The following is a 14,549-nucleotide window of genomic DNA, read 5'->3' as shown; positions in this document are numbered from 1 at the left end:
ATTTTCCCCACTAACGGTTAAGGTTAGGATTGGGGGAGGGTAAGCTGATCCTAGATCTGTACCTAGTGGAAACGTCACCCTGCAGCGTTATAACATATTAATGCAGAGAATATCTCAGTATAGTACTATGGCAAAGGGTTAACGAGATTTGGTTTAGTGTATGTGAAGCACACACAGCATAATTAATGAATAACATCCTAGGTAGAGAACACATTGTGCCTAGTAGCGCTCTTAAAGGGAAATGCACAGAGAAACCATCTAGTAGCGCTCTTAAAGGGAACATGCACAGAGAAACTATCGAGTAGCGCTCTTAAAGGGAAAATGCACAGAGAAACCATCTAGTAGCGCTCTTAAAGGGAAAATGCACAGAGAAACCATCGAGTAGCGCTCTTAAAGGGAAAATGCACAGAGAAACTATCGAGTAGCGCTCTTAAAGGGAAAACGCACAGAGAAACTATCGAGTAGCGCTCTTAAAGGGAAAATGCACAGAGAAACCATCTAGTAGCGCTCTTAAAGGGAAAATGCACTCTAAGGTTTCCAGTGAGTCTTAGTACAGCAGTCTACTGTTACAGTGAAGCAGTCCACTGTTACAGTGAAGCAGTCCACTGTTACAGTGAAGCAGTCTACTGTTACAGTCCACTAGTCAACAAGGTTTCCAGTGAGTCTTTGTACAGCAGTCCACTGTTACAGTGAAGCAGTCCACTGTTACAGTGAAGCAGTCCACTGTTACAGTGAAGCAGTCCACTGTTACAGTGAAGCAGTCTAATGTTACAGTGAAGCAGTCTACTGTTACAGTGAAGCAGTCTACTGTTACAGTCCACTAGTCAATAAGGTTTACAGTGAGTCTTAGTACAGCAGGCTACTGTTACAGTGAAGCAGGCTACTGTTACAGTGAAGCAGTCTACTGTTACAGTCCACTAGTCAATAAGGTTTACAGTGAGTCTTTGTACAGCAGTCTACTGTTACAGTGAAGCAGTCTACTGTTACAGTGAAGCAGTCTACTGTTACAGTGAAGCAGTCCACTGTTACAGTGAAGCAGTCCACTGTTACAGTGAAGCAGTCTACTGTTACAGTGAAGCAGTCTACTGTTACAGTCCACCAGTCAATAAGGTTTCCAGTGAGTCTTAGTACAGCAGGCTACTGTTACAGTGAAGCAGTCTACTGTTACAGTGAAGCAGTCCACTGTTACAGTGAAGCAGTCTACTGTTACAGTGAAGCAGTCTACTGTTACAGTCCAGTCAATAAGGTTTCCAGTGAGTCTTAGTACAGCAGTCTACTGTTACAGTGCACCAGTCGGCAGGTAAGGATGTTCTCGAGCAGCTAGATGTTCTTTACCATTCGGCCATCAGATTTGCCACCAATGCTCTTTATAGAACACATCACCTCACTCTCGACTCCTCTGTAAACTGCTCATCTCTGAATACCCGTTGCTATGCCACCCCTAGGAAACTCAACGCCTAGGAAACTCAACGCCACCCCTAAGAAAGTCAACGCCATCCCTAAGAAAATCAACGCCTTCACTAAGAAAATCAACGCCATCCCTAAGAAAGTCAACGCCATCCCTAAGAAAGTCAACGCCATCCCTAAGAAAGTCAACGCCTTCACTAAGAAAGTCAACGCCTTCACTAAGAAAGTCAACGCCATCCCTAAGAAAGTCAACGCCATCCCTAAGAAAGTCAACGCCATCCCTAAGAAAGTCAACGCCATCCCTAAGAAAGTCAACGCCATCCCTAAGAAAGTCAACGCCACCCCTAAGAAAGTCAACGCCATCCCTAAGAAAGTCAACGCCACCCCTAAGAAAGTCAACGCCACCCCTAAGAAAGTCAACGCCATCCCTAAGAAAGTCAACGCCACCCCTAAGAAAGTCAACGCCATCCCTAAGAAAGTCAACGCCATCCCTAAGAAAGTCAACGCCTTCCCTAAGAAAGTCAACGCCATCACTAAGAAAGTCAACGCCTTCACTAAGAAAGTCAAAGCCATCACTAAGAAAGTCAAAGCCATCACTAAGAAAGTCAACGCCAACGCCATCACTAAGAAAGTCAACGCCATCCCTAAGAAAGTCAACGCCTTCACTAAGAAAGTCAACGCCACCCCTAAGAAAGTCAACGCCATCCCTAAGAAAGTCAACGCCACCCCTAAGAAAGTCAACGCCATCCCTAAGAAAGTCAACGCCATCACTAAGAAAGTCAACGCCATCACTAAGAAAGTCAACGCCATCACTAAGAAAGTCAACGCCATCACTAAGAAAGTCAAAGCCATCACTAAGAAAGTCAACGCCTTCACTAAGAAAGTCAACGCCATCCCTAAGAAAGTCAACGCCATCCCTAAGAAAGTCAACGCCATCCCTAAGAAAGTCAACGCCATCCCTAAGAAAGTCAACGCCATCCCTAAGAAAGTCAACGCCATCACTAAGAAAGTCAACGCCTTCACTAAGAAAGTCAACACCATCACTATGATAGTCAGACATACGAGACACAGCCAGCCGTAGGCCTAGATAGTGAACTCAACAACTGTAAGTGACATTTCAGTGAGTCAGTGACTATTGGAAATATTGTGGCTCACCAAAACATGGTACTGTAGAACCATAAAGCCAGTGTGAAACTAGATCAGCACTGTTCAGCCATACATGTGATGAACAATGTCATAGTTACAGACAACTTTCACCCACTCCAAACTTGTGGCCTAAATCCTTTCCTATAACTTGGAATTCATGACATTCGTTTAAGGTAAACACAAACTACTGGCTACTGTAACACGACCTTCCAATGCATCCCTGTCCTGTTGAGGTGTTGAGTTGGAGGACGTGAGCCTGTTTCCCCCTGTGAGCCCTCTCACCCCTGCCTCACCCCTGCCTCACCCCGCCTCTCCCGCCTCCTCACCCCTTCCTGTCCCTTTCAAAGGTCAGTGGCTTACCTGATGTGGTGGGGTGTTCTCTGATCTCTGCATGGAGCTGGTATGGGGAAGGGTGGGGACAGGTAGACAGAGATGGGGGAGAGAGAGAGAGATGGAGAGTGAGAGTTGGGTAGTGAGAGTTGGGTGAGATTGAGAGATGGGGAGCGAGAGATGGGGGAGAGAGAGAGAGTTGGGTGAGAGCGAGAGTTGGGGGAGATTGAGAGATGGGGGAGAAAGCGAGATGGGGAGGGAGAGAGAGAGATGGGGAGCGAGAGAGAGATGGGGAGCGAGAGAGAGATGGGGAGCGAGAGAGAGAGATGGGGAGCGAGAGAGATGGGGAGCGAGAGAGAGATGGGGAGCGAGAGAGAGATGGGGAGCGAGAGAGATGGGGAGCGAGAGAGAGATGGGGAGCGAGAGAGATGGGGAGCGAGAGAGAGATGGGGAGCGAGAGAGAGATGGGGAGCGAGAGAGAGAGATGGGGAGCGAGAGAGAGAGATGGGGAGCGAGAGAGAGAGATGGGGAGCGAGAGAGAGATGGGCAGCGAGAGAGAGAGATGGGCAGCGAGAGAGAGAGATGGGGAGCGAGAGAGATGGGGAGCGAGAGAGATGGGGAGCGAGAGAGAGATGGGGAGCGAGAGTGAGATGGGGAGCGAGAGAGAGATGACAGAAAGAGGGGGAAAGAGGAGGGGGTAGGGAGTCCATCCAGGTAGTCAAGGGGTCAAGGTGACCAGAGTGATGTTGGTCAGTTTGTGTGCAGCAGTGGTGGTGGTGAAGGACACAGCAGCAGAAACAGAGGATGATGAAAAAGAGGAAGACAAGACAAAAAAGGAGAACAGACGTTAGTAAAAAAAATTAAAACCACAACAGCCTACTGACAACAGACCACAACACCCTACTGACAACAGACCACAACACCCTACTGACAACACCCTACTGACAACACCCTACTGACAACAGACCACAACACCCTACTGACAACACCCCACTGACAACAGACCACAACACCCTACTGACAACAGACCACAACACCCTACTGACAACAGACCACAACACCCTACTGACAACACCCTACTGACGACACCATACCGACAACACCATACCGACAACACCATACCGACAACACTATACCGACAACAGACCACAACACCCTACTGACAACAGACCACAACACCCTACTGACAACAGACCACAACACCATACCGACAACATACCACAACACCACACTGACAACACCCTACTGACAACAGACCACAACACCCTACTGACAACAGACCATAACACCACACTGACAACACTAGGCAGATCACAACACCATACTGACAACAGATCACAACACCACACTGACAACAGACCACAACACCATACTGACAACAGATAACACCACACTGACAACACTATGCAGATCACAACACCATACTGACAACAGACCATAACACCATACTGACAACAGATAACAACACCACACTGACAACACTATGCAGATCACAACACCATACTGACAACAGATCACAACACCATACTGACAACACTATGCAGATCACAACACCATACTGACAACAGACCACAACACCACACTGACAACAGATCACAACACCATACTGACAACAGACCACAACACCATACTGACAACAGACCACAACACCATACTGACAACAGACCACAACACCACACTGACAGCAGATCACAACACCATACTGACAGCAGATCACAACACCACACTGACAACAGATCACAACACCATACTGACAGCAGATCACAACAGCCTACTGACAACAGACCACAACACACTACTGACAACACCCTACTGACAACACCCTACTGACAACACCCTACTGACAACAGACCACAACACCCTACTGACAACACCCCACTGCCAACAGACCACAACACCCTACTGACAACAGACCACAGCACCCTACTGACAACACCCTACTGACAACACCATACCGACAACACTATACCGACAACACTATACCGACAACACTATACCGACAACAGACCACAACACCCTAATGACAACAGACCACAACACCCTACTGACAACAGACCACAACACCACACTGACAACACTATGCAGATCACAACACCATACTGACAACAGACCATAACACCACACTGACAACACTATGCAGATCACAACACCATACTGACAACAGACCATAACACCATACTGACAACAGATAACAACACCACACTGACAACACTATGCAGATCACAACACCATACTGACAACAGATCACAACACCATACTGACAACACTATGCAGATCACAACACCATACTGACAACAGATCACAACACCCCACTGACAGCAGATCACAACACCATACTGACAGCAGATCACAACACCACACTGACAACAGATCACAACACCATACTGACAACAGACCACAACACCATACTGACAACAGATCACAACACCATACTGACAACAGACCACAACACCATACTGACAACACCATACTGACAACAGACCACAACACCATACTGACAACACCATACTGACAACAGACCACAACACCATACTGACAACAGACCACAACACCATACTGACAACAGATCACAACACCATACTGACAACAGATCACAACACCATACTGACAACACCATACTGACAACAGACCACAACACCATACTGACAACACCATACTGACAACAGATCACAACACCATACTGACAACAGATCACAACACCATACTGACAACAGACCACAACACCATACTGACAACAGACCACAACACCATACTGACAACAGACCACAACACCATACTGACAACAGATCACAACACCATACTGAAAACAGACCACAACACCATACTGACAACAGACCACAACACCATACTGAAAACAGACCACAACACCATACTGACAACAGACCACAACACCATACTGACAACAGATCACAACACCATACTGACAACAGACCACAACACCATACTGACAACACCATACTGACAACAGACCACAACACCATACTGACAACAGACCACAACACCATACTGACAACAGATCACAACACCATACTGACAACACCATACTGACAACAGACCACAACACCATACTGACAACAGACCACAACACCATACTGACAACAGACCACAACACCATACTGACAACAGACCACAACACCATACTGACAACACCATACTGACAACAGACCACAACACCATACTGACAACAGATCACAACACCATACTGACAACAGATCACAACACCATACTGAAAACAGACCACAACACCATACTGACAACAGACCACAACACCATACTGACAACAGACCACAACACCATACTGACAACCGATCACAACACCATACTGACAACACCATACTGACAACAGACCACAACACCATACTGACAACACCATACTGACAACAGATCACAACACCATACTGACAACAGATCACAACACCATACTGACAACAGACCACAACACCATACTGACAACAGACCACAACACCATACTGACAACAGACCACAACACCATACTGACAACAGATCACAACACCATACTGACAACAGATCACAACACCATACTGAAAACAGATCACAATACCATACTGACAAAAGCATGGTGACTGAATGGATGAGGAGGAGTCTGCTCAGGTCACCAGAAGGGGTGGGGTAACATAACACCCAGTGACATAGTAACACATGCACGCACACACACCAGTGGCGCCGACCACAATCCACACACACCGGGAGCAGCCTGGATTAGCAGAGATTACAGGAGTACCAGGGATGAGGAGGGATCATCCAGAGACAACACACAGCACTGGGTGGGCGGGTTGGGCGTGTCTCCTGTTAAGCACCAATCGCCCCCATCCCTGCCAGTCAAGAGAACAAATAGCAACCGGTGCATTCCATTGGCTCTGGCCTCAGGGAGAGGCCACAGCTGTGCTGTAATAGGTTGAGAGTATGTACACTGAGGCTGTGTCCCTAATGGCATCCCATTACCATTATAGAGCACTATTGTTGACCAGGACCCATACAAGGAGAGCTGATTAGAGAAAGGTGAGGGGTGGCTCTGCTTTGATTAATAAAGCTTTAGAGGCAAGCGGCCTTAGATTGGGATTTTTAATTCAATCAAAACTGACTGAGTGGTGAGTACATTGTCTTTGATACATGATCAGTCAGTCCCATCAACTACCTGTTTAGTGATAAAGCACAAGGCCAGCTAAGAGGAGTTAAAAATACGTCTTGTGGTTAACGATAGTGTTATAGAGAGGAGTGATGGATGATACAGTTATAGAGGAGTGATGGATGATACAGTTAGAGGAGTGATGGATGATACAGTTATAGAGAGGAGTGATGGATGATACAGTTATAGAGAGGAGTGATGGATGATACAGTTATAGAGAGGAGTGATGGATGATACAGTTAGAGAGAGGAGTGATGGATGATACAGTTATAGAGAGTGATGGATGATACAGTTATAGAGAGGGGTGATGGATGATACATTTAGAGAGAGTAGTGATGGATGATACAGTTAGAGAGGAGTGATGGATGATACAGTTATAGAGAGGGGTGATGGATGATACAGTTAGAGGAGTGATGGATGATACAGTTAGAGGGAGGAGTGATGGATGATACAGTTATAGAGAGGGGTGATGGATGAAACAGTTAGAGGAGTGATGGATGATACAGTTATAGCGAGGGGTGATGGATGATACAGTTATAGAGAGGAGTGATGGATGATACAGTTAGAGAGAGGAGTGATGGATGATACATTTAGAGAGAGGAGTGATGGATGATACAGTTAGAGAGAGGAGTGATGGATGATACAGTTATAGAGAGGAGTGATGGATGATTAATTTAGAGAGAGGGGTGATGGATGATACAGTTAGAGGAGTGATGGATGATACAGTTATAGAGAGGGGTGATGGATGATACATTTAGAGAGAGTAGTGATGGATGATACAGTTAGAGAGGAGTGATGGATGATACAGTTATAGAGAGGGGTGATGGATGATACAGTTAGAGGAGTGATGGATGATACAGTTATAGAGAGGAGTGATGGATGATACAGTTATAGAGAGGAGTGATGGATGATACAGTTATAGAGAGGGGTGATGGATGATACAGTTAGAGAGAGGAGTGATGGATGATACAGTTATAGAGAGGAGTGATGGATGATTAATTTAGAGAGAGGGGTGATGGATGATACAGTTATAGAGAGGAGTGATGGATGATACAGTTATAGAGAGGAGTGATGAATGATTAATTTAGAGAGAGGGGTGATGGATGATACAGTTAGAGAGGAGTGATGGATGATACATTTAGAGGAGTGATGGATGATTAATTTAGAGAGAGGAGTGATGGATGATTCATTTAGAGAGAGGGGTGATGGATAGATCACAGATACACATCTGCTTGCCTTGGCACCTTGTCAAACACTTCCTCTGACCTGTTTTCCAGTTTAAAAAGCCTTTAAGAACTTGGTAAAAAAAACAGATTTCTCAATATAGACTATCACAGGGGTCTGGGGGAACATCATGACCCGGGTCACGTTTATAAGGCACGAAACGGAAGAAAACAGTCCGAAACAAAGTTTAAATGGGCAGTAGCAACTAAACTTGTCCAATAAGACATTATTCGTTTTTTGTTTTCCGATGCAAAACGTTTTGCTACGGGGTTCCCTAATGAACACCATCGTAACTTCCATTCTAATCAGACATGAAATAGGAAATAAGAATTTTCTCTGAACCGACCACATCAGACAATGATCCATACTAAACATGGACAGAACTGTATCAACTGAAACACTTCCCATTCACATAACACTGTTTGGATCAAGTTTGTGTCCCAAATGGCACCCTATTCTCTATATAGTGCCCTATTCTCTATATAATTGCTCCAGGGTCACCGTTGAGGATGGCTGACCCTGGCCGTGACCCTACTCTCCAAGGGTGTCTTATACGCAATTCACACGAGTATAATACACACTTGTGAAACAGGACAAATATCAGCACCCACCAAATTATTATTATTAGCAGTATTATTATTATTAGTGGTAGTAGTAGTATTATTATTAGCAGTATTATTATTAGTGGTAGGAGTAGTATTATTAGCAGTATTATTATTATTAGCAGTATTATTATTATTATTAGTAGTAGTAGTAGTATTATTATTAGCAGTATTATTATTATTATTATTATTATTATTAGTAGTAGTAGTAGTAGTATTATTAGCAGTATTATTATTATTAGCAGTATTATTATTAGTGGTAGTAGTAGTAGTATTATTATTAGCAGTATTATTATTAGTGGTAGTAGTAGTATTATTATTAGCAGTATTATTATTATTATTATTAGTAGTAGTAGTATTATTAGCAGTATTATTATTAGTGGTAGTAGTAGTATTATTATTAGCAGTATTATTATTAGTGGTAGTAGTAGTAGTATTATTATTAGCAGTATTATTATTATTATTAGTAGTAGTAGTAGTATTATTAGCAGTATTATTATTATTAGCAGTATTATTATTATTAGTGGTAGAATTATTAGTATTATTATTAGCAGTAGTATTATTAGTATTAGTATTAGTAGTATTATTAAAATTATTACTAGGGATGCACCCAGAGACTTGTCTTTGGCCACCCTGCCAACAACAATTCACATCCTCTGTCTGAAAAAGGCTAGAGCGGCACTGCAGGGCATACTAATAGTGCCTGCTGCTCTCCCACTGCAGGGCATACTAATGGTGCCTGCTGCTCTCCCACTGCAGGACATACTAATGGTGCCTGCTGCTCTCCCACTGCAGGACATACTAATAGTGCCTGCTGCTCTCCCACTGCAGGGCATACTAATGGTGCCTGCTGCTCTCCCACTGCAGGACATACTAATGGTGCCTGCTGCTCTCCCACTGCAGGGCATACTAATGGTGCCTGCTGCTCTCCCACTGCAGGACATACTAATGGTGCCTGCTGCTCTCCCACTGCAGGACATACTAATGGTGCCTGATGCTCTCCCACTGCAGGGCATACTAATGGTGCCTGCTGCTCTCCCACTGCAGGACATACTAATGGTGCCTGCTACTCTCCCACTGCAGGGCATACTAATGGTGCCTGCTGCTCTCCCACTGCAGGACATACTAATGGTGCCTGCTGCTCTCCCACTGCAGGACATACTAATGGTGCCTGCTGCTCTCCCACTGCAGGACATACTAATGGTGCCTGCTACTCTCCCACTGCAGGGCATACTAATGGTGCCTGCTGCTCTCCCACTGCAGGACATACTAATGGTGCCTGCTGCTCTCCCACTGCAGGGCATACTAATGGTGCCTGCTGCTCTCCTACTGCAGGGCATACTAATGGTGCCTGCTGCTCTCCCACTGCAGGACATAGTAAGGGTGTCTGCTGCTCTCCCACTGCAGGACATAGTAAGGGTGCCTGCTGCTCTCACACTGCAGGACAGAGTAAGGGTGCCTGCTGCTCTCCCACTGCAAGACATAGTAAGGGTGCCTGCTGCTCTCCCACTGCAGGACAGAGTAAGGGTGCCTGCTGCTCTCCAACTGCAAGACATAGTAAGGGTGCCTGCTGCTCTCCCACTGCAAGACATAGTCAGGGTGCCTGCTGCTCTCCCACTACAGGACATAGTCAGGGTGCCTGCTGCTCTCCCACTACAGGACGTAGTCAGGGTGCCTGCTGCTCTCCCACTACAGGACGTAGTCAGGGTGCCTGCTGCTCTCCCACTACAGGACGTAGTCAGGGTGCCTGCTGCTCTCCCCCTACAGGACGTAGTCAGGGTGCCTGCTGCTCTCCCCCTACAGGACATAGTAAGGGTCCTGCTTCTCTCCCTCTACAGGACATAGTAAATAACACAGTGGGCTCTATATAAATAACGCTGTGGGCTCTATATAAATAACGCTGTGGGCTTTATATAAATAATGCTGTGGGCTCTAAATAAATAATACTGTGGGCTCTATATAAATAACACTGTGGGATCTATATAAATAACGCTGTGGGCTTTATATAAATAATGCTGTGGGCTCTAAATAAATAATGCTGTGGGCTCTATATAAATAACACTGTGGGATCTATATAAATAACACTGTGGGCTCTATATAAATAACACTGTGGGCTCTATATAAATGAGCTTATGGTGTTGCCAATATATTCAGATCCCATATGTACAATACAACAGGCCTGATACTGTCAATGCACTACCGTATATGAGTAATCCACAATAGACCCATTACATCTGTCTAGAATCACACCCCATCTCATTCTGAAGTGAAAGCTTGTTCCTGCCTGATATGATGTGAGAGAGAAAACATGAAAGCCATATTTTCCCAGACACGGTGCCATTTTCTATGTCTGTTTTTCAAGCTTTCATCTGAAGAGGGAGAGGGGGGGTTCAGTGACCGCCAGGGGAGGAAAGAAATTTCATAAATAGTACTGTGTCCAAAACAGCATTCTATTTCATATATAGTGCACTACTTTTGACCAGGATCCATATGGTAGTGCACTATAAGTAGTGCACTATAAAGGGAGCAGGGTGCCTTTTAGGGAAAATGGGTTAGGATGCGGAACCAAGATTTCCCCTGCAGAGATAAGCAGAATAACAACATTCTGTGCCGACACAGACAGATGCCAAATTAAATATTGAATAAAGTCCGTTGTTAACCCTATCAGTCCAGAGATGACAAATTAAATATAGTCAGTCATTAACCCTATCAGTCCAGAGATGCCTAATTAAATATAGTCAGGTGTTAACCCTATCAGTCCAGAGATGCCTAATTAAATATTGAATAAAGTCAGTCGTTAACCCTATCAGTCCAGAGATGACAAATTAAATATAGTCAGGTGTTAACCCTATCAGTCCAGAGATGCCTAATTAAATATTGAATAAAGTCAGTCATTAACCCTATCAGTCCAGAGATGCCTAATTAAATATAGTCAGGTGTTAACCCTATCAGTCCAGAGATGCCTAATTAAATATTGAATATAGTCAGGTGTTAACCCTATCAGTCCAGAGATGCCTAATTAAATATTGAATAAAGTCAGGTGTTAACCCTATCAGTCCAGAGATGCCTAATTAAATATAGTCAGGTGTTAACCCTATCAGTCCAGAGATGCCTAATTAAATATAGTCAGGTGTTAACCCTATCAGTCCAGAGATGCCTAATTAAATATTGAATATAGTCAGGTGTTAACCCTATCAGTCCGGAGATGCCTAATTAAATATTGAATAAAGTCAGGTGTTAACCCTATCAGTCCAGAGATGCCTAATTAAATATAGTCAGGTGTTAACCCTATCAGTCCAGAGATGCCTAATTAAATATTGAATAAAGTCAGGTGTTAACCCTATCAGTCCAGAGATGCCTAATTAAATATAGTCAGGTGTTAACCCCATCAGTCCAGAGATGCCTAATTAAATATTGAATAAAGTCAGGTGTTAACCCTATCAGTCCAGAGATGTCTAATTAAATATAGTCAGGTGTTAACCCTATCAGTCCAGAGATGCCTATTTAAATATAGTCAGGTGTTAACCCTATCAGTCCAGAGATGCCTAATTAAATATAGTCAGGTGTTAACCCTATCAGTCCAGAGATGCCTAATTAAATATTAAATATAGTCAGGTGTTAACCCTATCAGTCCAGAGATGCCTAATTAAATATTGAATATAGTCAGGTGTTAACCCTATCAGTCCAGAGATGCCTAATTAAATATAGTCAGGTGTTAACCCTATCAGTCCAGAGATGCCTAATTAAATATTGAATATAGTCAGGTGTTAACCCTATCAGTCCAGAGATGCCTAATTAAATATAGTCAGGTGTTAACCCTATCAGTCCAGAGATGCCTAATTAAATATTGAATATAGTCAGGTGTTAACCCCATCAGTCCAGAGATGCCTAATTAAATATAGTCAGGTGTTAACCCTATCAGTCCAGAGATGCCTAATTAAATATTGAATAAAGTCAGTCGTTAACCCTATCAGTCCAGAGATGCCTAATTAAATATAGTCAGGTGTTAACCCTATCAGTCCAGAGATGCCTATTTAAATATAGTCAGGTGTTAACCCTATCAGTCCAGAGATGCCTAATTAAATATAGTCAGGTGTTAACCCTATCAGTCCAGAGATGCCTAATTAAATATAGTCAGGTGTTAACCCTATCAGTCCAGAGATGCCTAATTAAATATAGTCAGGTGTTAACCCTATCAGTCCAGAGATGCCTAATTAAATATTGAATAAAGTCAGTCATTAACCCTATCAGTCCAGAGATGCCTAATTAAATATAGTCAGGTGTTAACCCCATCAGTCCAGAGATGCCTAATTAAATATAGTCAGGTGTTAACCCTATCAGTCCAGAGATGCCTAATTAAATATTGAATAAAGTCAGTCATTAACCCTATCAGTCCAGAGATGCCTAATTAAATATAGTCAGGTGTTAACCCTATCAGTCCAGAGATGCCTAATTAAATAAAGTCAGGTGTTAACCCTATCAGTCCAGAGATGCCTAATTAAATATAGTCAGGTGTTAACCCTATCTGTCCAGAGATGCCTAATTAAATATTGAATATAGTCAGGTGTTAACCCCATCAGTCCAGAGATGCCTAATTAAATATAGTCAGGTGTTAACCCTATCAGTCCAGAGATGCCTAATTAAATATTGAATAAAGTCAGTCATTAACCCTATCAGTCCAGAGATGCCTAATTAAATATAGTCAGGTGTTAACCCTATCAGTCCAGAGATGCCTAATTAAATATTGAATATAGTCAGGTGTTAACCCCATCAGTCCAGAGATGCCTAATTAAATATAGTCAGGTGTTAACCCCATCAGTCCAGAGATGCCTAATTAAATATAGTCAGGTGTTAACCCTATCAGTCCAGAGATGCCTAATTAAATATGGAATATAGTCAGGTGTTAACCCTATCAGTCCAGAGATGCCTAATTAAATAAAGTCAGGTGTTAACCCTATCAGTCCAGAGATGCCAAATTAAATATAGTCAGGTGTTAACCCTATCAGTCCAGAGATGCCAAATTAAATATAGTCAGGTGTTAACCCTATCAGTCCAGAGATGCCTAATTAAATATAGTCAGGTGTTAACCCTATCAGTCCAGAGATGCCTAATTAAATATAGTCAGGTGTTAACCCTATCAGTCCAGAGATGCCTAATTAAATATAGTCAGGTGTTAACCCTATCAGTCCAGAGATGCCTAATTAAATATAGTCAGGTGTTAACCCTATCAGTCCAGAGATGCCTAATTAAATATAGTCAGGTGTTAACCCTATCAGTCCAGAGATGCCTAATTAAATATTGAATAAAGTCAGTCGTTAACCCTATCAGTCCAGAGATGCCTAATTAAATATTGAATAAAGTCAGTCGTTAACCCTATCAGTCCAGAGATGCCTAATTAAATATAGTCAGGTGTTAACCCTAACAGTCCAGAGATGCCTAATTAAATATTGAATAAAGTCAGTCGTTAACCCTATCAGTCCAGAGATGCCTAATTAAATATAGTCAGGTGTTAACCCTATCAGTCCAGAGATGCCTAATTAAATATTGAATAAAGTCAGTCGTTAACCCTATCAGTCCAGAGATGCCTAATTAAATATTGAATAAAGTCAGTCGTTAACCCTATCAGTCCAGAGATGCCTAATTAAATATTGAATAAAGTCAGTCGTTAACCCTATCAGTCCAGAGATGCCTAA

At 43.3% G+C, this 14,549-nt stretch overlaps 1 protein-coding gene across 9 annotated transcripts in view; it reads right to left on the bottom strand.

The window, feature by feature from the left end:
* Nucleotides 1-14,549, bottom strand: part of LOC110499758 (oxysterol-binding protein-related protein 8) — a 124,716-nt gene that overhangs the window by 67,118 nt on the left and 43,049 nt on the right. For 5 of the 9 annotated variants that reach the window (XM_090213559.1, XM_090213558.1, XM_090213566.1 and 2 more), the window contains one exon: nt 2,914-2,950. The exons of the other annotated variants lie outside the window; for them this stretch is intronic. In XM_090213559.1, coding sequence (XP_090069685.1) covers nt 2,914-2,950 — 37 coding nt within the window. The remainder of the gene's footprint in view (nt 1-2,913; nt 2,951-14,549) is intronic. 9 annotated transcript variants of the gene reach the window in all.

Source organism: Oncorhynchus mykiss, chromosome 21 (genome assembly GCF_057628025.1).
Source record: "Oncorhynchus mykiss isolate SJ-2025 chromosome 21, ASM5762802v1, whole genome shotgun sequence".
Taxonomy (NCBI): domain Eukaryota; kingdom Metazoa; phylum Chordata; class Actinopteri; order Salmoniformes; family Salmonidae; genus Oncorhynchus; species Oncorhynchus mykiss.
The sequence above is the reverse complement of the archived record's forward strand: the minus strand, read 5'-3'. Positions and strand labels throughout refer to the sequence as shown.